The following is a 26,015-nucleotide window of genomic DNA, read 5'->3' as shown; positions in this document are numbered from 1 at the left end:
TCTGGACAATTCCTGCAGAAAAAGAAACCGAGCAAACGACAGATGGTAAAAATAAAGTTAAAAAGGCTTTTACTTGTAAAAAATGAGCATGTGAAAGACATTAAATTCGGCAAGCAGATCATGTGATACCTCCAAGGAGGTATGTTGCTGCTTCTTTTTTGCTTTGGCTACAACTGTAAAAATATTTTTGTACTTTTCAAATATCGGATCTCAGGTGGTACCCATCCATATAAAATGGTCAGAATGGTCTTATTCGAAACAATTGACTCAAGATGAGGTACACTCTCTTAGACGGGAGTGTAGAGTAAGAGGAATTGTAGAGTATTCCAAATTTTCACGATCAGGACAGCAGTGGGGAATTAGTTACTTTTATTCAACAGATGGCGTTGGTTGTGGAAAAATATGTTATGTCACGATATCGATATTATGTTGTAACTTAACAGAGCTGACGCATTTTAAGGGTTGTTGGCGATTTTTATCGATTTATATCAAAGTACAAGGAAATGCTCTGGAATAGATATTTGAGAGCATATCTATCATACCTTATTTTTTCCGCGTATTTCCGCCATTTTTCGGCGATATCGGAATAACATATTTTTTTTTTGTAAATTTCCATTGCATTTCTGTTATGTGGTCTGCCATCTATTACCTGATAGAGAAAGTAAAGCCCATATGCATTTTGTCCAATCTTTGTAGTTTTATGTCTTTGATTATTTTCATCCCTTTTATAGCAGTGAAATATAAACTGCCGAATTTCGTTTTCTCCAATGAAAAATATTCGTTGTCCAGCAGTTTTTAAACAAACAAAATGTTCGTGTTTTCTTGCCAAAGAAGTCAGCTGAAAATGTGCACCTTCGGTTGGCCACCAGAACTCAAGCGCCGACCATGGTCGCTCTCCGCTCAACCGTGGCATCAGAATGAATGGCGAAAATATTCTGGAGGGTGTATTAAAGCCTTGGGCACGAAAACATTTTGCTCGCAGACCTTGGAAACTCCAACAGGGCTCAGCACCATCGCAGTCAGCACGCACCACTTAAGAATGGTTACAAAATGAGGTTTCTCGCTTCACTTCCAGCGCACAATGGCCACCAAAAACTCCGGATACCAATCCGTTGGACTATTGTGTCTGGAGTATTTCGAAAGCAAGATTGGCACTAAAAATACCAAAGGGTCGATAATCACCAGCAAGCAAGCGCTTCGCTGGGAATGGGCCAAAATACTGCAGAGCAACATTCGGGCAGAGTTTGACGGCCGTTTGAAAGCCGTTTGAAGGCTATAATTCGTGCCAAAGGTGGCCAATTCGAAAAAATCTAAACTTATTTTAAAATTTTGTTGCTATTTGCGACATTTGTTTAATAACAATAACATTTAAAAAATGTAAAAACTATGGCGTTTGACTTTGTTGCAGTTTTTTATCTCCCTGTATACACTTTGTGGGGTCGAAAATGTATATATTTCGAGGAGTTACAAACGGAATGACAAACTCAATATATCCTCCATACTAAATGGAGTAGCTTTTATTCAGCAATTTTCCTGCCTCCCTTTGTAAAATAATTGTGCACATTTTTGGTTCCATATAGATATTTAAAAGAAAACCCATATATTTATTTGCATTTATAAAAATATTTAATATAACTAAAGAACTTAAAACTATTTATTTATAAACTAACTAAAAATACTCTGTTTTGTTCGTAGCAAATGTTTTTTTTATGAACAATGATGTTTCTTTGATGAAAACAAACCTGATGTTGCAATGGAATGAACATAAGTTTGTATTTTTAAAACAAAAAATGGGCAAGATGGAAGTGTTAGTAATTCTAAACAAAAAAATGCAGGTATACTATAAACAATTTATGTTTTTAAACATTTGAGTTGGGGATACGCACAAATAGTTACATATATAAATAAATAATTAAACTAATATATGTTAACGATGACAAATCGAAAAATGACATATTTGTAAAAATTTAAAAAAATAAACAATGTTAGGAGTGAAGATGTGAATGAAGATGAAATGCGAGGGGGTTAATTGTTGTAAATTACATAAAACACAAATCCAGTTAAGGATTATGTCTCTTATTATATAGACATCATGGATTAAGAAAAAAGAAATTATAAGGGCTTGAATACCATTATAAAAATGTATGTAAACCCTTACAATTTCCCTCAATTAAAAATAAGTTATTCTTTTTTTTATAAAAAAAATTAAAGCATAATTTAAATTAAATGAGATTTAAGTAAACAAACAAACATGGTAGAACACCGATGAACAAATATTAGGGGGGATGGATAATAACTATTGGTTTGTGGTAAAGTATTTCATTTGTATAACAAATTCATGTGGTATTGTTGATTAGGCACTTATGAGGTTACATGGAGAATTAGTCGTTGAAAAATTTCTTTTTGGCCGTTGCAGTCTCAAAGTTAATGGTGGAAAGTCTGCAAATGAAATTGAGAGGTATGTTATATTATTGATTTTAATTTGTGTTGTTTTGAATTTACCTAGCCATTTTCGGTGTTAAATACGATGTGGAATTCAAAGTGGTTTTTGTTGTAACATATGTATCATCGGTATTATTGCTTTTGTTTGCATTTTCATTATCACTATCCGCTTCGTCATGATTGAGGGAATGTTTTGTGGGTGTGCACTTTTCGGCTTTAATTTTACATTGTTTGCCTGCTGCGTTTCATCCATTTCATCGTCGGGATTCTCATTCAGCGGCCATATACGATTCCGACAATTCGAGGTACAACCACAATTTACCGTACATTTCTGATCGAGCGAATTACATCCGCAACGCTTGTTGCGGCAGTCACCACGGCATTGGCAGCCCTTGGACTTCCGCTTGTGCTGACCCTTGCCAGACGTTTTTGCAGCTCCTCCAAGTGTTCCTGAATGAGTGGAGTCAATGGAGATCTGTTGTTGGTCTTCATCCATATTGTGGGAGATGTCTGATTGGGAGAGGGACTTGGAGGATCTAACACCGGTCCGCCGCACGTTCTGAAATCAAGTCGTACCTTTTGTGATCACATACATATATTATTTTATTCGATTTGTTAATTTTTTGATGGGAAATGGGAGGGAAGGTAGATTTGTTTGGAAGGTGGAAAGAACAAGTGATTGGTGGTGGTATATATTGCATACTTACATTTGGACGTTTTTTGCGTACCATCGGTGTCTTGGACCAATCGGGATCATCAGAACTACTTCCATCCACTTCATAATCATCACTATCTTCGATTTCTTCTATATCTTCTTCTTCCTCTACTTCTTCTACGTCTTCGATAGGCTAAAGGAGAGAAATGAAAAATATTGAGTTGGTTATTGGTTAAAATATTAGTATTTTGCGGCGATTGCAAATTATGCCATAAAATGTGCAGATGAAATGAAATTAGCTTTAACAGAAGTGACAGGGCGGACTTTCACGTGTTTTCTGAACATAAAAATAAAATGTTAGAAAAATCGTTGAAATAAATTGTGATGTGAACATTATTGTTTAGTGTGTAACCAAAACCTCAATTGAGTTTGTTGTTTATTTTTTTAGAAGAATACTTTGTTTTATTTAAAAATAAATATTTTGTCTATTTTTTTTTTATCTAAAATCGCTGACTTGTTTCACAACTTTGACAGATAAAAGTATTGAAAATTGTCACCCTTCGTGGGTCTTGTGTTAGTTAAAATGTTTATATGTGTGAAATTTAAGAGCGTTTTGTTTTCTTTGAGCGTTTAGTTTTTCAAAATCTTGAACCCTATGTGGGAGAGGTGCCAGAAGGAGTGGGCCTATATATCCCATCTTCACAGCAGACCTTGTGTTAGTATTTCGAATTTTGGTTATTCAAAACTTTGACCCTTTGTGTTGGAGTTACCAGATCTCTACCATCTTTATAACAGATCTTGTGTTGATGGAAATATTGAGATGTGCCAAGTCTAAATGGAATCGGATGTTTAATTCGCATTTTATGAGCTTCATGAATTTTCAAAATGTTGGCCTTTTTGTGGAGGAGGTACCAAAAGCAATGGTCCGATCTCTACAATCTTCATAGCAGATCTTGTGTTAGTAGATATAATGGGATGTGCGAAATTTGAAGAACACCGGATGCTTATTTGGGAATTTATGATCGTTTTGCTTATTCAAAATGTTGACCGTTTGTGGGGGAGATACCAGAAAGAATGGTCCGATCTCTACCATCTTTATAGCAGATCTTGTGTTGATGGAAATATTGAGATGTGCCAAATCTGAATGGAAACTGATGTTAATTTCGTGTTTTATGAGCTTCATGAATATTTTAAATTTTGACCCTTTGTGGGGGATGTACCGGAAGAAGTGGATCGACATATTCCATCTTCACACCAGACCTTGGGCTAATAAAAATATTGTGATGTGTGTAATTTAAAGACAATCGGACATTTACATCCCATTCTATAAGAGTTGTAATTATTCAAAAAGTTCACCTTTTGTGGGGCACCGATATTGTCCATTTTTGCACCTGACCTAGCACTGATGCAAATATTAGGATTTGCAAAGTTGGAGCAAAATGGGATCATCCTTTCTCTTTCTGTGCAGTAAATTATTTTCTTTGAAAATGTTGACATTTTGTGGGGGAGGTACTAGAATGATACTCCCTTTGAGAGTTATCGTTCTCATCAACCAGACAGACAGACGGAGGGAGGGACATCGCTAGATCGACTCCAAATGTTATGAAACGTTTTTGGTCCAAAGGGTCTAAAACACTTATTTCGATGAGGCACGTTTGGCCGTATCAAATGATATATACCCTCTGTGGCCATATGGCTGAGGGTATACAAATAAAAATCCGATACGTTTGGCCAGGTAAAATAACATATTGCTAATTCGTATTAAAACTCAGAAAAAGATTTAAAGTAGTCAGTCAACCAACTAGTAAACCCTTAACCCACATTTATATTTGCGTTTTCTTCAGATTTCTACGTTTGAATTTCAGTCTCCATAACATTGTATTTTTAAATATATATTTTTTGTTCCCCAAAAAGGGTTTTTAATCAAGTTGTTTCAACTCCTAAGATACCACATAATAATAATGGAAGTACTCAAGAAAAGCTGCGTTAAAATACATACATAAGTTTATTAACACCTGGCATAAGAAGTTTTCACGCCCTCGTATGTTGACGTTTAAAAATTAATAAACAGAATTAGCGATTGTCAATTAATCTACAATATTGGCCTGATAACACTATTTCAAACACCCAAACCTATTTATCGATGGGGAAACACACAAGAAATACAAAAATGCTATGTAAGCTTATGTGCTATTCATCACGTTTCTTGTTTGAAAGTCACTACCAAATGGTCTTTTTCTTCTACCTTTAATAATTAACTTAATAGATAGATAAGAAGTTTTTGCATAAAACTTAATATTCTTTTCAGTTTTTTGATTCACTTGACTAATGAAAATATACTGCGTCAATCAAGTCAATTGCATAAGTTATTTAAAGTACAATAAACCTAACTGTCTGTCTTCCTAATCTATTTTTTTATTTATTTTTTTTTTTTTTTGTTATCACATATATTTTTGTTTACAATACAGCTTTTTTTATCAAAAAAAAAAAAAAAAAAAAAAAAAAAAAAAAAAAAACTACGTCTGTCGAGTATTTGTTTTTTATCAATACTTTTAACAGAAATTGAATATGAATGGCGTTCTTGGTAAAATAGATTTCAATAGCTTACATTACCAGGAAACACAAAAAGTTATATATGAAAACAAATTTTGTTAGATTGAAGAAATGTTGTATAGAAAAGAGATTGCTTTGCGAACAATTAAGGTATTTTGTGATATTAAGAAGACGAAAATTGAAAAATTTAATACAAAAATGGTACTGAAGAAAACCCCTAAGAAAATTTTGCAGGTGAGAAGCCAAAAATAAGACATACTCTTTAAATCCCACGGCAAAGTTTTGGATTAATTGCGAGCGCCATTATCAATTAAAAAACGACCTCTCAATATAAACAAAAAATCTTGGATAATAACAAAGCCTCAGATATGATGGATGAAATTTCATATTTCCAATTCATATGAAAAGCTAGCTAGGGAATTGATTTTTGAAGATCAAGTAGGCAGCATTCAATTTATATTAGAAAAATTCAGAAGCATTCGAATTGCTACTTATAGATGTAGTAACATTGAAATCTTATTTGCACCTTCCTTTTTTCCAATTTTAACTAAAAAAGCGGAATTATGGGACGAGGAAAGTGTTACTGTCTTCTATTCGCCGGTCTTACCAATTTTTGGGCTATGTTATCTGGGAATGGCGTTTCGGAACTAAATACTTGGTATTTTCACTTATTCGGTATGAAGATGTCTTACACACCACTGTGATTTAGGTGAATCCAGGATAAAAAATTTAATTACTTAAAAATGAAGTGATACTTTTTCAACTTCTCTTGAAACAGTCCACTTAGTGAGAATGTGGCTTGAGAGAGAAATTTTGTTCCCATATATCATCAACATCCGAGTTGAGAGCAAGTCATTTTCTTTATTACACAAGGCTTCTATAAATGTTTTTTCTGACGCAGCTCTAAAATACCACTACTACATGTTTGTACCACCCACCTTGAAAAGGAGGGTATATTAACTTTGTCATTCCATTCGTAACATCCCTAAATATTCGTCGTAGACCCCATAGAGTATATATTCATAATCAGCATACAATTTTAAGTCGATTTAACGATGTCCGTCTGTCTGTTAAAAATCCATAAACCACATTATTTGACGTAGAGTTTCAAAATTTGGAAGAACAATTTGTATTTTGTCAAGAATGGTTGGTATTGAAAATGAGATATATCGGTCTACCTTTTGATATAGCTGTCATATAACGGTACATCCCGATATTCGTTATTTTGATGATTTTCGCCACATTTTTATTCTCGGATTTGTCTAAAAATTGGTATTTGTAGTTCATAATAGGTTCTAGCTCCGGTGGCATTGAATATTTAGGTCAACGTTTTCCTATAGCGCACAAATAACAATACCCAAATATTCCTTATTTTAATAATCCTGTTTCAAATTTGGTATATGACGATGCTTAAAGTATAAAATATTCAAAAACCCATAAACTGGCTGAGGCTGTTGCATGAGGGCAATACCAAAACAGGTACCTACATAGGTAATTTTCGGGTACAGAGTATCGGGTATCTACGCGAGCTTGAAGTACGAATATGAAGTAAATCCCTTAACAAATGTTCGCATATCATCAAAACACCGAATATCGGAAGGTACCATAAGATGGCGGGCATCATTATACCGTTTTTGTTGTTGGTAGAAGAAAAAGTGGACCGATATATTTCATTTTCACGTTTACTCCAACATAGAAAAATTTCGGGATGATGAAAATTTCAAGCAAATTGGACTTTGATCAATTATTGTTATTTAAGATAGTTATAATTATTCAAATGTTGACCTTTTGCACCTAACTTAAGCCTTATCTAAATATTAAGATCTGAAATATTTCGGAAACTACCTTAAACCAATATGTGATTTGTAGATTTCTTTTTTTACATTTTTATCCGAAAAAAGGAATAGATATATACTCTTTTCAAACTTGCTCTAACAATATTAGAATGTGCGAAGGAAATTCGGACACTGATACGAAAGTCGATATTATTTAAAATGTTGACTTTTTGCAGTGTTGACTTTTTGCAGAAGGATTGGGTCTATTTTTTCGCATCTGAGCTAAGCCTTATCTAAACGTATAAGATGTCCTTTTTTGATCTAAGTTTGAAATATTTCGGGAACTACCCTAAACCAATATGTGATTTTTAGTTTTTTTTTAATTAATTTTTATCAGAAAAATGGATCGATACGTACTATTTTCAAACTTTGGCCTAATAATTTTAGGATGTACGAAGGAAAATCGGACTGATTTCAAATGATGCGCGAGAGTTGTTACTGTTAAAAATGTTTGTAGGGGAGATTAAGAAGGATTCGACCTATTTTGTTTGTTTCCGCATCTGAGCTAATTCATATCTAAACGTCTTCGCTCAGTATAAGATGTGCTTTTTTGACACATTAGGATGCACCAAGTTTGGATCAAATCAGCCAACCATTTAAAGAGTCATGAAAATGTCCTGAAGGATTTTTTTTCAAAACAGATGTTGGGCATATAAAATGATGTACAGCCCAGCCCCTTCTGTAGCCATAAAGCTGAGGGTATTATGAGATAAACGATTTGCTAAAGTGCTGATTTAATTTAATTTTTTACAGCTTGGCATTAGAAATACAATTCCATCCAATTTTCTCAGTCTCTTTTATGTAAAAGTTGTGCAAATAAAATAAAGCTTAAACTTCGAACATGAAGACATTCAGAATTTTATCTCAGATGAAAAGAAATTAACTTAGTTTTTAAAATGTACAACAGATATTTTATTTAAATAATTTAGAAAAAATATATAAAAATACAAAAAACCTTTTTTCAATTTTAGCCAATTTTTTAAATAATTCCTTTACATAGGCTAGTTAATTCATACAAAAATATATATATTAAATGTTAATAATTTTGTCTATAATATTATTTTATTCCCCAATATTATTGTTGCATTTCTGGGACGGCAATCAAAATCGCATATACAAACAAAATCGCATATACAAACAAAATTGTAAAGTAATGATTGATTAAAGTTATCTATTTTCGTTTTGATTTGATTTGTGATTTTGATTTCCATCACCGCCAAGATAACAATAAAAATCCACAATTAGAAAAACAATAATACAACAAATGTGTTTATATGACCCAGCCAGCTTAATGACGCCCTCAACTTTTTTTGGTGAAAATGAATTAAAAAAAATGCTTTTGATGTTTGACAAATGATAAAATGCATTAAAAAAGCAAATATAACAAATTTTGGTTAATTATAGAGTATCAACAACAATAAACAGCACTCAAGAAACATTGTTTTTTTTTTTCGTACAAAAAAATACTCACATCTTTTTCTATTCACCGCATGATGTCGGAGAATTTTGTAAAAACTGATAAAAGCTATGGAAGATAACAACAAGTCCAGATAGTATTGGAGGGGATAGAGTAGTGGGAGTAAAGTGCAATAGGGAAAAGAGGAGAAGAAGAAGAAAAACGGAAGGTAATTGCAAAAGAATATAAAGAAAAGAAGAACATAAGAGAATTCTACATTAGTTTGGATATTTTCGATATTGTTTTTATCTATTTTTGTTTATCTATTAAAGTATATATATTTGTTTATCTTTTCTTTTAGAGATATATACTACCTAGGCACTTACTAACATTCAAAAATAGACACATATAAACAATAATATTTACCTTGGCAGAAGATTGACTTTCTTTTTGGCCGGCACCGGCGCATGATTCATTTCGGCACGCAGTTGTTTGTAATTTTCCAGTTCAATCATTAGAGATTCAATTTCTTTTGTTGTTCCTCTTGGAGTTTAAGACGTTGTTCTTGTTCGGGCGTTAAGGCCACTGAAATCTTTTCTTCATATTCGGCAATGGCTTCTTCGTGTTCAAGCTTCATTTGTTTTATAATCTTTTGGGCCTCGTTGCAACGATCATCGGCGGCATGCAGTTGCGAGCGCAAATCTTCCAGGGCCAGGGCATGTTCACGTCTCAGCTCGACCATGGACTTGAGCAAATGCTTGAACACGGCCCGAGCCTCAGTCAAGCTTTGGGCACTGTCCGCCAGCGTTTGTATGAGTTTGTCGACATCATTAGCGCATACCTTCTGCTGGAGGTCGGAGATTTGGGCGTTTCGCATATCCAATTCCTCCTGCAAATTGGCAATTTCCAAAGCGGCCTGAGAGTGGGGCTCGGGGGGAGGTTGTTGTTTTTGCAACTCTCCCAAACGACTGCTAATTATGCCACGATCATCCATTAATTGTTCAAGTGTACGTTCAGCATCAATAAGGGATATAATTACCTCGAGTTCGCGCTCAACGCAAGCTATGACCTGGTCAATCTTCACGGAAGCAGCGTTGGCGTCTTTAGCGGATTGTAATTTTGTCTTTGTGTCTGGGCCACCTTTTGTCTTTCGAGAGCATCTTTGAGTCTACAGAGAGGGGAGAAGAGAGATGGGGAAAATGGACAGTCAGTCATCATCACATGGATACTAGAAAGAAATACAAGGTAAAAGGGATTGGAATTGAAACTCACCTCTTATTTATGGCCATTGCTTCTTCACATTTCCGCTTCAAGACATTACGCTGTTTGTTGTGCAGAGCTTCCTTGCGGGCCATTTCGTTTTGCATTTTACGATCTTTATTTCGCAGCTGCATCAATTCCTTTTCACGCATCATTTTGAATTGTCTAAAGTTTTCGGCCTCTTGGCGCATGGCCCGTATGAGCTTAACTTTTGATTCTTTCATAGCTTGAATTTCGGAACTGAGGTTTTTAATCTTTTGGGTTTCTTTTTCACGTATCTTCAACAGCTTAGCCTGTTGTAGATTTTTGCGTTTCATTTCACCAATTTCATGTTCAAGGGCCTGCAGACGTTTGCGTCTTTCTTCGGCCAATTTGGCAGAGGCATTCTCTTTGACATGTTTCAACTTATCCAACAGCTCAGCCTTTTCATTTTCCAATTCAGCAATTTTCTGTTCACATTCCTTGACTTTTTCCTCAATGTCATCATCCAGTGTGGAAAATTTACTAAAGTTACCAGCCATCCGCTGTTGAAGCTGTTCTTTGAGGCTAAGCTCGCGATTGATGCGTCTCAGCTGTTCATTGATTTCCATTTGTTTATTTGTAAACGCCTCTGTACGTTCTTGAACCAGGGCATGCATTTCGGAGGATGAGGCCAACGAGCCATCAGCATCCTCATTATCACCATCCATATCACCATTAACCGATTCCCCAATGGAGGAACGTTTCTTGTGATCCATTATTTCGGTTTGTGTCTTGACCAATTCCTCGTCCAGACTCTCAACCATTTTGCTTATGCACATCACCGTTTCCATTAGCTTCTCCTCATCCATCGAATGATCTTTACATTTAATTGACACTTCATGGAAGTACGATTTCATTTCATCTGTTTTGGCCTTTAGATTGTCATGGGCAGCCTCGGCAATATGAGCCCGCATTTCATGCTCTGTCACATCGTGCAGGGTCATTTGCCATTGTTGTTGCAGTGTGCGATATTTATCTTGTAGTTCTTTGTATTTTCTATTCTGCTCTTCCGACGGCATAATCGTGGGCATTGATGCAGCCATCAGGGGGACAACGGGTGGTGTTACGCTTTCCAGCTCAGTGGTCAATGAACTGGTCATTGTGCCACCCTTGGTAAGCAATTCCAGTCGAAGTTTTTGAATGATGCCTTTGAGACGATTAATTTCCGCAGCATGTGGATCTTGATTAACAATCGGTTTATTTTTGATTTTACGCGCCCGATCGGCATATCGTAAGGTACTTAGAGTTTCGGCAACATTGTAATCAGCCGGTGAGACACAGGCTATCATAAGGGTTACGGAATTTCCACCGAGTGAATCTTGCAGCAGGCGGGTTAATTTCGAATCACGATAGCGTACAAAACCAGCACCTTTGCCATCTATGCGGGGGGAATAAGATTGGGGAGAGAGAGGAGAAAAAAATGCATAAGTAATTTAGAATATTTAGAATTTGTAAAATTCATGGAATTTGGAAGTATGTATTTTTTAAGAACTATAGCCGCATATTTTTAAAATAGACATTTTTTAAGGTTTCAGAAAAAAGTTTTAGATTTTCAAAAATATTAAGCTATATGGCTACAGATGGAATATAACATTTGATACGGCCAAAAACCTGATTCATCGAAATAACGGTTTTAGACCCTACGTCTCTCTCTTTGGATCAAATCCGTTTCAGGATATATGGAGTCGATCTAGCAATGTCCGTCCTTCTGTCTGTCTGATGGTTGGTGCGGACGATAACTCTCGAAAGGAGTATCTGATTTGGTCCAAACTTGGTACATCGTAATAATATTATCAAACTTAGATCGAGTTGGGAGATGGGGAATATCGCTCCACTCCTTGTGGTACCTCCCCCACAAAATGTCAAAATTTTCAAAGAAAATATTTTACTGCACAGAAAGGGAAAGGATAATCCGATTTTGCTACAACTTTGCAAATCCTAATATTTGAATCAGTTCTAGGTCAGGTGAGAAAATGGACAATATCGATCCATCAAGTACCTCCCCCACAAAGGGTCAACATTTTGAATAATTATACCTCTTAAAAAATGTGATGTAAAAGTCTGATCGTCTTCAAATTACACACATAACAATATTTTTATTGACCCAATGTCTAGTGCGAAGATGGCATATACCGGTCAACTCTTCCTGGTATCTCCCCCACAAAGGGTCAAAATGTTGACCATGAATATCCATAAAGCTCATATAACGCGAAATTTACATCCGATTCCATTCAGAGTTAGTACATCTCAATATTTCTTTCAATAGAAGATCTGTTATAAAGATTGTGGAGATCGAACCATTTTTTTTAAACTAACCCACAAAGGGTCAGCATTTCGAATATCCATGAAGATTAAAAAAGCGAAATTAACATCCGATTCCATTTAGACTTTGTACATCTCAATATTTCCATCAACAAAAGATCTGTTATAAAGATGGATCACACCATTTCTTCTGGTATCTTCCCCACAAAGGGTCAAAGTTTTGAATAACTAAAACGATCATATAATCAGAAATAAGCATCCGGTTCTCTTCTTAGTTCACACATCCCATTATTTCTTCTAACATAAGATCTGCTGTGAAGATGAAGTATATCGGTCCGCTCCTTCTGGTACATGCTACACAAAGTGTCAACAATTTGAATATCCATGAAGTTAAAAACGCGAAATTAACGTCCGATTCCATTCAGACTTGGCACATCTCAATAATTCCATCAACACAAGATCTGTTATAAAGATGGTAGAGATCGGACCATTCTTTCTGGTACCTCCCACACAAAGGGTCAAAGTTTTGAATAACCAAAACGATTTTAAAATCCAAAATAAGCATTCAGTTCTCTTCAAATTTCACACATCCCATTATTTCTACTAACACAAGATCTGCTGTGAAGATGGAATATATCGGTACATTCCTTCTGTTACCTCCTCCAAAAAGGGTCAAAATTTTGAATATCAATGAAGCTAATAAAACTCGAACATTAATATCCAATTCCATTCTGACTTGGTACATCCCAATATTTCCATCGACACAGTATCTGTTATAATGATGGTAGAGATCGGACCATTCTTTCTGGTACCTCCCACACAAAGGGTCAAAGTTTTGAATAACCAAAACGATTTTAAAATCCAAAATAAGCATTCAGTTCTCTTCATATTTTACACATCCCATTATTTCTATTAACACAAGATCTGCTGTAAAGATGGAATATATCGGTCCAAACCTTCTGGTACCTCCCCCTACAAAGGGTCAAAATTTTCCATCAACACAAGATCTGTTTTAAAGATGATAGATATTGCACCATTTCTTATGGTACCTCCCCCACAAAGCTTCAACGTTTAGAACATCCATGAAGCTAAAAAACGCGAAATTAACATCCGATTCCATTCAGACTTGACACATCTCAATAATTCCATCAACACAAGATCTGTTATAAAGATGGTAGAGATCGGAACATTTCTTCTGGTACCTCCCCCACAAAGGGTCAAAGTTTATATCATATTTATTTAGGTCCGATACGTAATGGACAATATGGGTTCATTCCTTTGTAACCTACTCCATAGAAGGTCAAAAATTTGAATAATAATAACACAAGTCAAAATATATTTGAGTAATCGAACATTGGCTGAGGTTATACATCAGTTGGCTAAACCGACTGATACTTTTTAAGTTGTTTTCATTATTTAATGAGGTACCCTTATGTAAAAGATGTACCAAACCGTCAACGGACAGACATGGCTAAATCGACATAGAATTTTTCGTTGATCATGAGTATTTATACATTTTGGGGTCACCATTTTCGAGGTTTTGCAAAGAAATAATTAAAAAAAATATTAGTTTTAATTTACTGCCAGAGCCAAAATAACTATCACAATCAATCCTCATATTATTTGCTAATATTTTGCATAAAATTATGTTTTCACTGGGCAGTGAAGGGGAACAACCATTTACCCATTTAAGTAACTACGCCTCAAGACACGATTTCAAAATTAGTCGGGGCATAGTAATTTGCATGTTCAATTCGTAAATACTGAGTAAGAGGGAATCGAAAGAAAATAGGTACAGTATAGTGAATTTAACTGATTTGTTCCATAAAAACCAAAAACAAGTTAGAAAAGCAAAATGTAAAAAAACGCACGTTGAACAATTCGTCATACAATAATTATTTCTAAATTAGTTGATGTGTGTAACAAACTAACTAAGCAACCAACCGACCGTCCATCCATCCATGTTATTGAGCATTTTTTTATTGTTTTAACTTATTTCCAAGTAAATTAAAGTTGGAAACAGGTCTATACTATTGCATGTTTGCACAAAAAAAAAGTAAAACAAAAATTGTTTATGTACATATATATTTTTTTTCATTTTAATTTCATTGTTTACGTCAATATACAGACAACACAGCACAGTACACTAATGTAATGACCAAAAACACAGCACACAGCGATTGTAAAATCACTCAAGCATCAAGTCCATGATGTATGAAGAGTAAAATTAACAGCCAAACGAACGATCAGTGATGTACCCTATATGTCGTCTAGGTGGATCGTCATTGTCTCCATAGACAAATGGAAGTGTTGTAAATACAGAAATACAGTAGTGTTGTAAAATTGTAGCATCATAACATTTAACGATTCAACCTTATGTTACAGGTTTATAAAAATAAACTAAATTAAAGAAACTAAGCAAAGCCATGGAGAAATTATAATAAGAAAACCAAAACTTAGTGGTTTTGTGATTAACAAAACACGGCTTACGAATTTATATCCCAACTATCATACAGAAAACAAGTAAAAAATCTGTTTGTTCGGCTGGACCGATCTTTGAATAACCTGGACTATTTGGAACGATTTTCAAAGAAAAAAAAATCCGTTAAAAATTCTGTTAAAATCTTAAAAATATCGAATGTAGCCGTTATATTAGGGTCTATACGAGGACTTGGACCTGAATAGATAACTTTTGTCATAAACAATTACAATATTCAAATGCGAAACTTGAGTAAAAAAATCGGTGCCGTTATATTTGGGCTATACGAAGACGTGGACCTGCACAGACAATTTTCTGTCATAGGCTGTAGTATCCATTACAAACTTTAAACACCAAATTTGAAACAATTCCGGCGAATAATGTCGCCAAAATCATTAAAATACCGTTATATGGAGGATAAACGAAGACTTGGAACTGCACAAAAACTTTTCTGTCATATACTATAGTATCCATTACGAACTTCAAATACCAAATTTGAAACAATTCCGGTGAATAATGTCGTTAAAATCATCAAAATACTGAATATAGGGGGGTACCGTTATGTGGGGGCTATACGAAGACGTGGACCTGCACATGCAATTTTCTGTCATAGGCTGTAGTACCCATTACGAACTTCAAATACCAAATTTGAAACAATTCCGGTGAGTACCGAAAATCGAGAGGAACAGTTATATGGGGGCTATATGAATACCTGGACCTGCACCGACAATTTTCTGTCATAGGCTGTAGTATCCGTTACGAACTTCAAATACCAAATTTGAAACATTTCCGTTGAATAATGTCGCTTAAATCACCAAAAACACCGAAAAAAGGGAGGTACCATTATATGGGGGCTATACCAAAACGTGGACCGACATCACTCATTTTCAATACCAAAAGTCCTGCAGACATAATACACATTTGAGTAAAATTGTATAAAGCTACTTCATTTCGTTCTGAAGCTAGAGTGATTTCCACAGACGGACGGCCATCGCTAAATCGACATAGAATTTTATGCCAATCAAGAATATATATACTTTGTGAAGTCTAAAATGTATTTTTCGAGGTGTTACAAACGGAATATTATTCATATTTCATATTTCAAAATATTATTCATATTTCAGTATGGAACAACAATCGAACTTTCTTCAAGAATGAACCAGCAGAATAATTACTTTAATTTTAAAAAAATGTATTTCTTCCTCGTAATTATTCTTTGGGCAATATTTTACAGCACATTATTTTCGAGCTTTGTGCTACCTAACTAAACCTAGCTGTTCCATAAATTTACCAGTTGGGAACGGAAACATTTTTATTTCAATTTAATTGAAAAAAATTGTGCAATGATTCAACAAAGATTTCCCCACATTGACATGGTTGGGTGTCTTTGACATTTTAATAAAAACAATTTAATTTAATGAATGTTTTATTTTATATAATACTAAAAATACCCTCCACAAACTCATTAATAGTTTCGAAACAGGTTTGCATTTAATCTTTCACACGATTCTTGGAATAATGGTATCGCATTAGCAGGAACTAAACGAATAATTTAATTTAACTGCATAGTATCTAGAAACAACTGATTGAAACAAAGAAATAATGTTTGGTCGTGAAATACTTTATAAAAATTTTTCAATTGTAAGTCATTTGTATTGAGCAAAAAGGAACGAATCCGCTTGCTTGAGGTGATCGACACTTTGGTATTCTTTAGTGCCAACCTTACGTTCCAAAATACTCCAGACACAGTAGTCCAACGAATTGAGTTCTGGTGGCCAAACAAAGTGCACATTTTCAGCTGACCTCTTTGGCAATTAAACAATTGTTTACAAACTGCTGCACAATGAATGTTTTCTCATCGGAGAAAATCAAATTCGGCAGTTCACTACTTTCGGCCAAGCGAAGCAACTCTTTAGCTCTTTTGAGTCTATTTTCTTTCCGTCGTGGTGTAAGTTCTTGCACTTTTTGGAATTTCAATGGTTTTGCGTCGAGCTCATTTTTTACGATACGTTCAGCTCATGAGCCATTTTCGGCCACTGCGACGCGAGTTTCGATAAAGACGCTTTTTTTACTTTTTAAACCATTTCTGTTGATGTTGCTGTTTTCTTCCGTCCACTTCCTTGACGTCGGGCTACGCTACCAGTTATCACGGTAACGAGCGATTTTACGAGACACAAAAGATTTATTCACATTTAAATGCTGGAGTGCTCTAACGATAGCCACTTGTGGTTTTCCAGCCAAATATAAAGAAATCACACCATCACGCTTGAATTCCATTACAAACAACTTTTTTTCCTGAAAATTCTCACAATATCGGAACACTCCACCAAGGGTCAAAATTTTGAATAACCATGAAGCTCATAAAACGCGAAATTTACATCCAATTCCATTCAGACTTGGTACATCTCAATATTTCTATCAACACAAGATCTCTTATAAAGATGGAAGATTTTCTCCACAGGCATCTTAGATAACGATAATTTCAAATTTATTCCAAACATTTATTGAAGAGGTTTTCATTTCGAACTTCGTCACTTAGGACAATGCTTATAGTGTGTGAAGGAAATCAAAAGATGAGGCCTTGAAGATAAATCCCTACAAACCATTTCAGAACTAATTCAAGAAACCTTCGTTGGACTAGCAAAATGTGTAGGGCAATATTCTAGGGCAATATTTTCGCCCCACTAATTCAATTTAAGCGCAAAGAAACACCAAACGGAGGGTTTAATGTTTAACTACCAAATGTTGGAAAATATGGCTATATTATCGAAATACCAAATATTAGAAGTTTCATTAGACGTGGTATATACCATAATATGGAACTATAGGAATTTAAGATATACTACTTGTTAGCAAGAGTAGGGCTATATAACACCAAATCCTGCATTGTGGAATCGGATAAGCGACTGTAACATAACAGGTATTAAACCCGACACTGAATATTGGAGTCCTCTAACATTATAATATAATGACACGCTCGAAAGCTTTGCTCAAAGAACATATAACCAAAAAGGCGGGAATGAAATCTAGTAACAATATTATAACTGAAATAGAAGCAGAAAATCTAGGCCTATTTCCTACTCGATTTGTCGGGTTAGTCTTTTAAGACAGCGGCAAATTTGTCGGGTTAGTCTTTTAAGACAGCGGCATTAAACATGAATTTGTTCCTTTAATCTCTTAAAAATGGTAAAAATAATAGATTCATGCAAGTAATTGTAGTGCTGCCTTTGAAAAAGAATTAATTTTTTACATAAAATTTGTGATACATAAATATACATAAAAATTGTGATGCCAAATGATGTTAGAGTAATTTCTTTGAAGCAATAACACCTGTTGGACTATCGTAAACTGGATATGATAAAAAAAACATTTCAACGAAACACCAATTTCCTTTTGCATTTTACCCCTTTTATTTGTTGCACTATTTGTGTACACAGAAAGAGCGGGTCAGACAATGTCGCAATCACCTATAAGCATATATCTATGAACGTTGCCCCCACGGGAAACAGCTGTACAAAACATTAACAGGACCTTCTTAAATATTAAAAAAATACCAACTGCCTTCTTTATAAACACACCACCACCTGCTCTTTAAAAATAGTGAAATCTAATAGAAAATCTTATAACACGGACTGACATGTGCCCCAATACTCAGCAAAAAATGCTTGACCGCTTTACAAAACAAAAATCAATCAATCTTTAAAATACCAAGCATTACCGAATATATGTCACTTAATGATGTATCTCTCCAAATATCTTCCAATAATTGAACTTCTGCCAAAAAAAATGGAAGAAGAAACAACCTCGAAAAAACTTTCTGACCCTATGAGAAAAAATGATTTTAATTTTAAATATACACCAAGAGATGGCACATGTTCCTTGGTATATAGAACGGACACAATCGAGCTGTATAGAAATATACGATTTGGCAAACGTATTCCCACGCATATATATGTATATGTTGATATGAAATAAATTAATATACGCACAAATGCTAATGTAAATTGCGGTAGAACACCCCTCTTTGCACAACAAACACGTGAGTCATTTCAAAGAGTTAGTCGATGCTGCTGATGCTGCTACTGGGTGCTATTAGGCGGCTGACTAACTTTGTTGTGTCGTCTGTATTTTTTTTTATTCTGAATATTAACTTTCAAATTTTTGAATTTAATTTGCACTGTAGCTTCAGGGAAGAACCAGCAACAACTAACTGATTGGCTAATTAGAATCCCATGAGCGGAAAAAATACCACAACAAAGCAACTTGTTTGCAATAATTCACATAAATTAGTATGAGGGGGTATTAAGATCAAAAGTCAATTTGTGGAAAACTCATGCATAAAATAATAGTATTTTAGCCAGTTTTTATAAATAACCAAAACATTTGTAGACGTAACTAATACTGTGACAATAATTCACTAATAATGTTGGTTGTTTTTGTTTGAACAAGTGTGTTGTTGTTAACGTATTGAGGGCCATAAGTAATGGAAAAAGTAAATATGTACCCGGCAGAAAAAAAAGAGTGTTCGATTTGTGATCTTATCAGCTAGAATTGGACTCGTTATTATAATAAGTATATGACAACGAAGAGTAGAAAGAGGAAAAAAACAAAATATTGTTACTATCAACAAAAAAAAGTTACTATATGTGATCATAAATATAAAAGAGGAAAATGTTTGTACGTTTGTTTGTTTGTTTGTTTGTTTGTTTGTTTGTTTGTAATTTATGGACTCGAAAACTGTTGAATAGATTTTTCTGAAAATTTCCATATATACTGCAACATCGCCTGAAAGTAACATAGGCTATATACATTTTTGAATTTCCACTTGGAACTGGAGATATAGCATCAGAATCGGAGGTACCTCCCAAAAATTTAGATTTTATATGCACATATCTATTGATCGGTTAAAGATACAGTCTCCAAATTTGGAATGTGTAACGGAATTTGGAACAAAAATAAGTTTGCTAAATTATATTGTAATCGGTTCAGATTTGGATATAGCTCCCATATATATTTTCGACCGATTTCGTTCATTTGATGCCTCAAACACAATATGAATGTTCGATTCCAATGAAATTTGGAATATGTGACGGGATTTGATCCGAAAATAAATTTGTCAAATTATATTGAAATCGGTTCAGATTTGGATATAGCTCCCATATATATTTTCGGCCGATTTCAAGCATTTGATGCACCAAACACGCTATGTATCCCCAATTTCAATGAAATTTGAAACGTGTGATAGATTTTATCTAAAAAATTGATTTCCCAAATTATATTGAAATCGGTTCAGATTTGGATATAGCTCCCATATACATTTTCGGCCGATTTCATGTATTTGGTGGACCAAACACGATATGTATTGCCAATTGTAATGAAATTTAAAATAAGTAACGGAATCGGGAGCAAAAATGAATTTTTCAAATTATATTGAAATCGGTTCAGATTTGGATATAGCTCCCATATATATTTTCGACCGATTTCATGTATTTGATGCACCATACACGATATGTATGTTCGATTCCAAAGAAATTTGGAATATGTAACGGGATTTTGATTAGAAAATAAATTAGTCAAATTATATTAAAATGTGTTCAGATTTGGATATAGCTCCCATATATATTATCCGCCGATTTCACATATTTGATGCACATTTGACAAATTATATTCAAATACGCTCAGATGTGATTATAGCTCCATATATATACTCAGCCGATTTCACATATTTGATGCACCCAAAGCGAGAGAGACAAAATCTGGCACCAGCAAAATTGCACAATTATATTGAAATCAGTTGAGGTTTGGATATAGCTAACATATATATTTCGGCCGATTTCATACATATCATGCACCAAACACGATATATATGACCGATTCCAATGAAATTCAGAATGTGTGGCGGAATTTTGTTATAATAATAAATGTGATAAATTAATTGGAAATTAGTTAAGATTTGGATATAGCTCCCATATATATATTCTCGGCCGATTTCACATATTTGACGCACCAATTTCAATTAAATATGAAAGGTGTGGCGGAGTTTGGTGTAAAAGTAATTTTTTTTAAATTATATTTAAATCGGATCAGATTGGGATATGATTTTAATAAGAACCATTGACCCACAACGCCTTAGGCTAACACTAAAAAACAACACAACATTTTATTTGAAATACGCTTATTACGGCGAAGTATCTCGAATTCACTACTTGCAATAGAAATGCCACTCTACTTAAAAAAATTGCAGTTTCCTGCACGCTTGGTATTTGCTATGAAATAAATAAATCCAAAGGACAAACCCTTCGTGTATGCATGTCAGGTTACTGCTTTTGTAATGATTTTGTTTATTAACGCATTAAATTAGTGCAATATTTTTTTTAATTTTTAAATTTGTTTTTCTTTATCCAACATATATTCGTAAATAAAATTTTGAATGCATATAAAATTAAAAGGGGTAGCGAAGCGCACCGGGTTCAGCTAGTGTGATCATATATGTATGCCACATACTTAAGTACATATATATGTATGTGTTCTTTATCTTTACACCACACATGCTGCTTAGAAGAGTTGCCTTTGCCTTTTCTTCTTTCCGCTTGAAAAGTAAACAAAGTTTGCAAGTGCTAATTGACCAACACAGATTAGCCATGATATATGTCTGTATTTGCATGTGCCATAAATGGTAACACCTACAATAGCTATGGCTTTAATTTCAGCCAACGTCAGCTAGATAAAAAAAAGCAATTAAGCACCTAAATCTTAAAGTTGTATGACGACTTTGTGGTTTTGCACTGCACCACAAAAGATATAAAGAAAATTGGCGAGCTGAGTCGAATTCAGCAGAAGCCTACACTCACAATCTAACTATTTTTTGGTAGCAAGATATTCATTATTTATCATTTTTTCTCATCAGTCACAAAAGACTAGTATTTAAAACCATCATGAATTCCAGTAAAGGGTGGCTACAGGTTTTTTTATCTTCCATAGAAAATATAAATTCCGATTGTAGGGTAAGTGTACCAGTAGTCGGCACTTTTAGGATTTTCGCGTTTTTAATCGCTCATCATTCTGAGTGGAACTATTCAATTATTACAAAGTTAATTTATTCAGATTCGAAATTTTGTATAGCTTTTGCAATCATAAATAAATTTTTAATAACTTTTTATTAAATTTCATAAATTTGTAGATTTATTAAAACAATGCTTTTTTGCCAGTAGTCGGCACCACTTGCCAATTGTCAGTATGGCATGTTCCAACAGTCGGCATATTAATTTTTTGTAAGAATAATTAATAATAATAATAATAAATTAATTCATTAAAATATAATATTTTTGTTTAGTTAAACTGATTTGACGTCTTTATTGTACTTTTCTTAAGAATATGAATTGTTGAGGACCTTCACAGACAAAAATTTAATTTTTATTAGAATAAATCATCCTTTCTTAGCGAAATTGTACACAAAGATAGCTGACAATATATTTGAAGTAAACAAAATACATTTAGTTATAATAGTTTCATTTATATGGGCTTAAGAATAAAAAGTGCCGACTACTGGGACATGCCGAACTTAGGCACACTTACCCTACTTAAAATCGAAAATTTGTCCTAATTTGGTGGGTGTGAAAAAAAAATGTAAAAAGGATGATATGAAGGGTACTTCTTCATAATTGGTGTTTACACTATTTTTGGAACGACCAACGCTAAACATTATGAGATATGTGATATTTTTTAGAAAATGTTAAAATGTGCGTGAGGTACCAGATATACTCGACCGAAGTATTCCATCTTCATACTTCATTTAATACAAATATCAATATTGGTATGGACAAAATAACAATGAAATCGACCATTTATATCCAAAATTATGAGAAATAATAAATTCCGTTTGTGGGGGAGGTCCCAGAAGGAGTGGACCGATACAATCCATATTCACACTAAACATTGGGTTAATAAAAATATTGTGATGTGTGTAATTTGAAGAGAATCGGATGCTTATTTCGGATGTTATGATTTTTGTGGTAATTCAAAACGTTCACCCTTTGTGGGGGAGGTACCAGAAGGAATGATCCGATCTCTACCATATTTATAATAGATCTTGTGTTGCTGGAAATATTGAGATGTACCAAGTCTGAATGGAATCGGATGTTAATTTGCGTTTCATGAGCTTAATGGATATTCAATATTTTGACCTTCTTTGGGGAGGTACCATAAGGAGTGGACCGATATATTCCGTCTTCACACGGTTAATAAAAATATTGTGATGTGCATAATTTGAAGAAATTCGGACACTTATATTACATTTCTTGAGGGTTATAATTATTCAAAATGTTGACCCTTGATGGGGGAGATACGTGACCTAGAACTGAATATTGGGATTCGCAAAGATTGAGCAAAATCGGATATCCGTGTTCTTTCTGTGCAGTAAGTATGTTCTTTGAAAATTTTGACATTTTGTGGTGTAGGTACCAGAAGGAGTGGGCTGATATTGCCCATCTCCGAACTCGATCAATGTTGGACAATAATATTACGATGTACCAAGTTTGGATTGAATCGGATACTGCCTTCGAGAGTTATCGTGCTCACCAGCCAGACAGACAGACGGACGGACATCGCTAGATCGACTCATAATGTCTTGAAATGGATTTAGTCCAAAGAGACCTAGGGCCTAAAACCCGTTATTTCGATGAGGCACGTTTTGGCCGTATCAAATGATATATAGAGGATATATAGCCATATGGCTGATGGTATAAAAATAAATGATTTTTCTCAAAAATATCTGTTGCTCCTCTAAAAACTTTTGTTTTAACAATCCAAGATTTTTTTGAAATCAAGTATTTTAATACAGATTTTAGATTTTGAAAATTATCCACACATATATAAAGAACCATTAGCTATCTAGTGTCTCACTGATAGATCGATTTTGAAGATATGACTTTCTCTATCAGATACTTCCACCATAAATAGTATAACTTTCAATAAACTTATACCAATCTTGAAAATCAATGGTTTTGATAAGTGATTCTCTCTTTGTTATGCAAAGGTCATCACAACATTTGATAAACCCAACTGAATATCGGACGTATAAATATCGATTTCTGTTTTGAATTGCGAGCAAACTCTTTGCGAAATCAATAATAACAATGCCATTGTTGTAGGGTATTGAGGTATCAAAATAATGAATGACAACTTTGTTTTGAATTGCTTTTCTAAACAATACATAACCAGTTATCAGCTTCCGCAAGAATAATACCCCAATATATAAGAAGATTAGTGATTTTTGTCTCTAAACAAATCACAAGTTTTTAGATTTATGTTTTTTTAGAAGTTTTAACTCACCTCCCAATGCTGAAATGACATTACCCAAGGCCAAGAGACCTTGATTGATTTTAACGCCTTCTTTAAAGCGATCACCGGTGGCTCCAGTCTTTTTGGAACGTTCTGAACCAGCCAAATCGACCAAATGAAATTTGGAGGTGGTAACTGCTCGCCTGGAAAAAGAAAAAAAAAAAACAAAAACAATTGATAAACATTTAAAACACAGACGCGCACACGTACGCACACCTTCACATCAAACAACACACACAACTACAAGCACATACATATAACCTAAACTTGTGCAAAAATATAAAGCGAAATAAAATTGCCAAACAACAACAAACAGATAAGAGAACAGCAATACTTACGATTCATCTTTTTTGGTTGCCTGCAGGGTAACAGTGAAAATGGCATGTGACCGGGAAGACGCCTCATTCATGGCCGTCGAAGCCACTGCTCGACCCGACGAACCACGCACCAGACAATCTGTTGTCTCCTTGGCCGAGTGGACCTGTTGCTCTGTCAGGCCCACCATTATTATGCCGCTACGGTCTTCGCGCATATCAACAATGCTCTCATCACGAGGTTTACTCGACAGCAAATCAAATAGTTGTTCCTGATACAGTTCCATAAACGAACATTTGATAACAAATTCATATTGATCGGATAGTTTTTTAATGCGTTCAAAGATATCGTGCATAGCTCGCGGTATAACACCAACATTTTCATCCAACTCCCCATCGAAGGCTGTGCCCATTGTATGGGTTTTACCAGAACCAGTCTGGCCATAGGCCAATATTGTGGCATTGAAACCGCTAAACAATTTATCTAACATATCCGACACAGACATGTTGTACACCTGCTCCTGGGTGTCACGCCAATCGAAGACAAAATTAAAGGAGAACGCATCACTGTTATTGACCACCACCTGATCTTGGCCATCGACTTTTTCCACAGCTACTTGACAGCCGCGATTGACCTCAGAGGGCACCAACGGACGTACCCGTAAGGCCACCCGAACACTTTCCAAATCGCCCATTTTTTGTGGTGTTAGCTGGCTAACTGGGTCTGTTGTTGCAAAACAAACGTTGTGACCTGTAAATTTGTTGAAAAAATAAATCAATAAAAGCCCTTGTAATTTTTGTTTCTTTCATTTTGGCTGGCCATTCACTTACCCTTCCTTTATAATTTGCTTTTTTGCGTGCCACTACTCTTTGCTTGGGTGTCTGTCTGTCTGCCTGTGATGATGATGGTGGTGGCTAATAGTTTTTCTTCTCTCGTTGCCCTGCGGCGGTGGCTGCTGCGAACAGAAAAATCTTCTCTTGTGTGCGAAACAACTTACAAAACACTAATGACAATTTCAATGCGAGATCGACACCTCTTTATAAAGATAACACTTATATTTTTTTTGGCAGCAGGTAATAACTAATACACAACATATGAAACGCGACGCGGCGGCACACACAGTACACAAATCTATATTACACCAAAAACAACAAACGAAATCTCAATAAAACTCATACGCGGAATTTCCTTCTTTAATTAACAAATTCCACGAACGTGCAACAAAACACCAACAAAAGAGCGTGCAAAGGAATTTTTCTTCTATTTTTCCGAACAATTTTCACTTGGGTTTTTGTTGCATTCGATCAAAAGTACGTTAGTTTCCCGCTGCGTGTGCTTGTCCGTGTATAATCTGTCGCCGCGGCTTGAACCGTTTGAATTCAAATACATAGGAATGTGTAGGTCGACATTTTATTAATCGTCGATGATGTCGAAAATCGCAATGGTGACATTTTGTAA

General features: G+C 34.7%; 1 protein-coding gene across 1 annotated transcript; it reads right to left on the bottom strand.

Annotated features, from left to right (window-relative positions):
- Positions 1–1,563: 1,563 nt before the first annotated feature.
- LOC131805904 (chromosome-associated kinesin KIF4-like) lies at positions 1,564–25,939 on the bottom strand. The gene is given in 11 exon segments (XM_059129667.1): positions 1,564–2,439; positions 2,503–3,001; positions 3,150–3,290; positions 9,308–9,333; positions 9,366–9,407; positions 9,410–9,997; positions 10,000–10,049; positions 10,154–11,540; positions 24,234–24,385; positions 24,581–25,307; positions 25,388–25,939. Coding segments are annotated over 9 exon segments (3,522 nt in total). The 5' UTR covers positions 25,252–25,307; positions 25,388–25,939; the 3' UTR covers positions 1,564–2,439; positions 2,503–2,536.
- Between the last annotated feature and the right edge of the window lie 76 nt (positions 25,940–26,015).

This window comes from Musca domestica, unplaced genomic scaffold (assembly GCF_030504385.1).
Source record: "Musca domestica strain aabys unplaced genomic scaffold, Musca_domestica.polishedcontigs.V.1.1 64, whole genome shotgun sequence".
Taxonomy (NCBI): domain Eukaryota; kingdom Metazoa; phylum Arthropoda; class Insecta; order Diptera; family Muscidae; genus Musca; species Musca domestica.
This window is presented reverse-complemented; position numbering and strand designations above follow the sequence as displayed.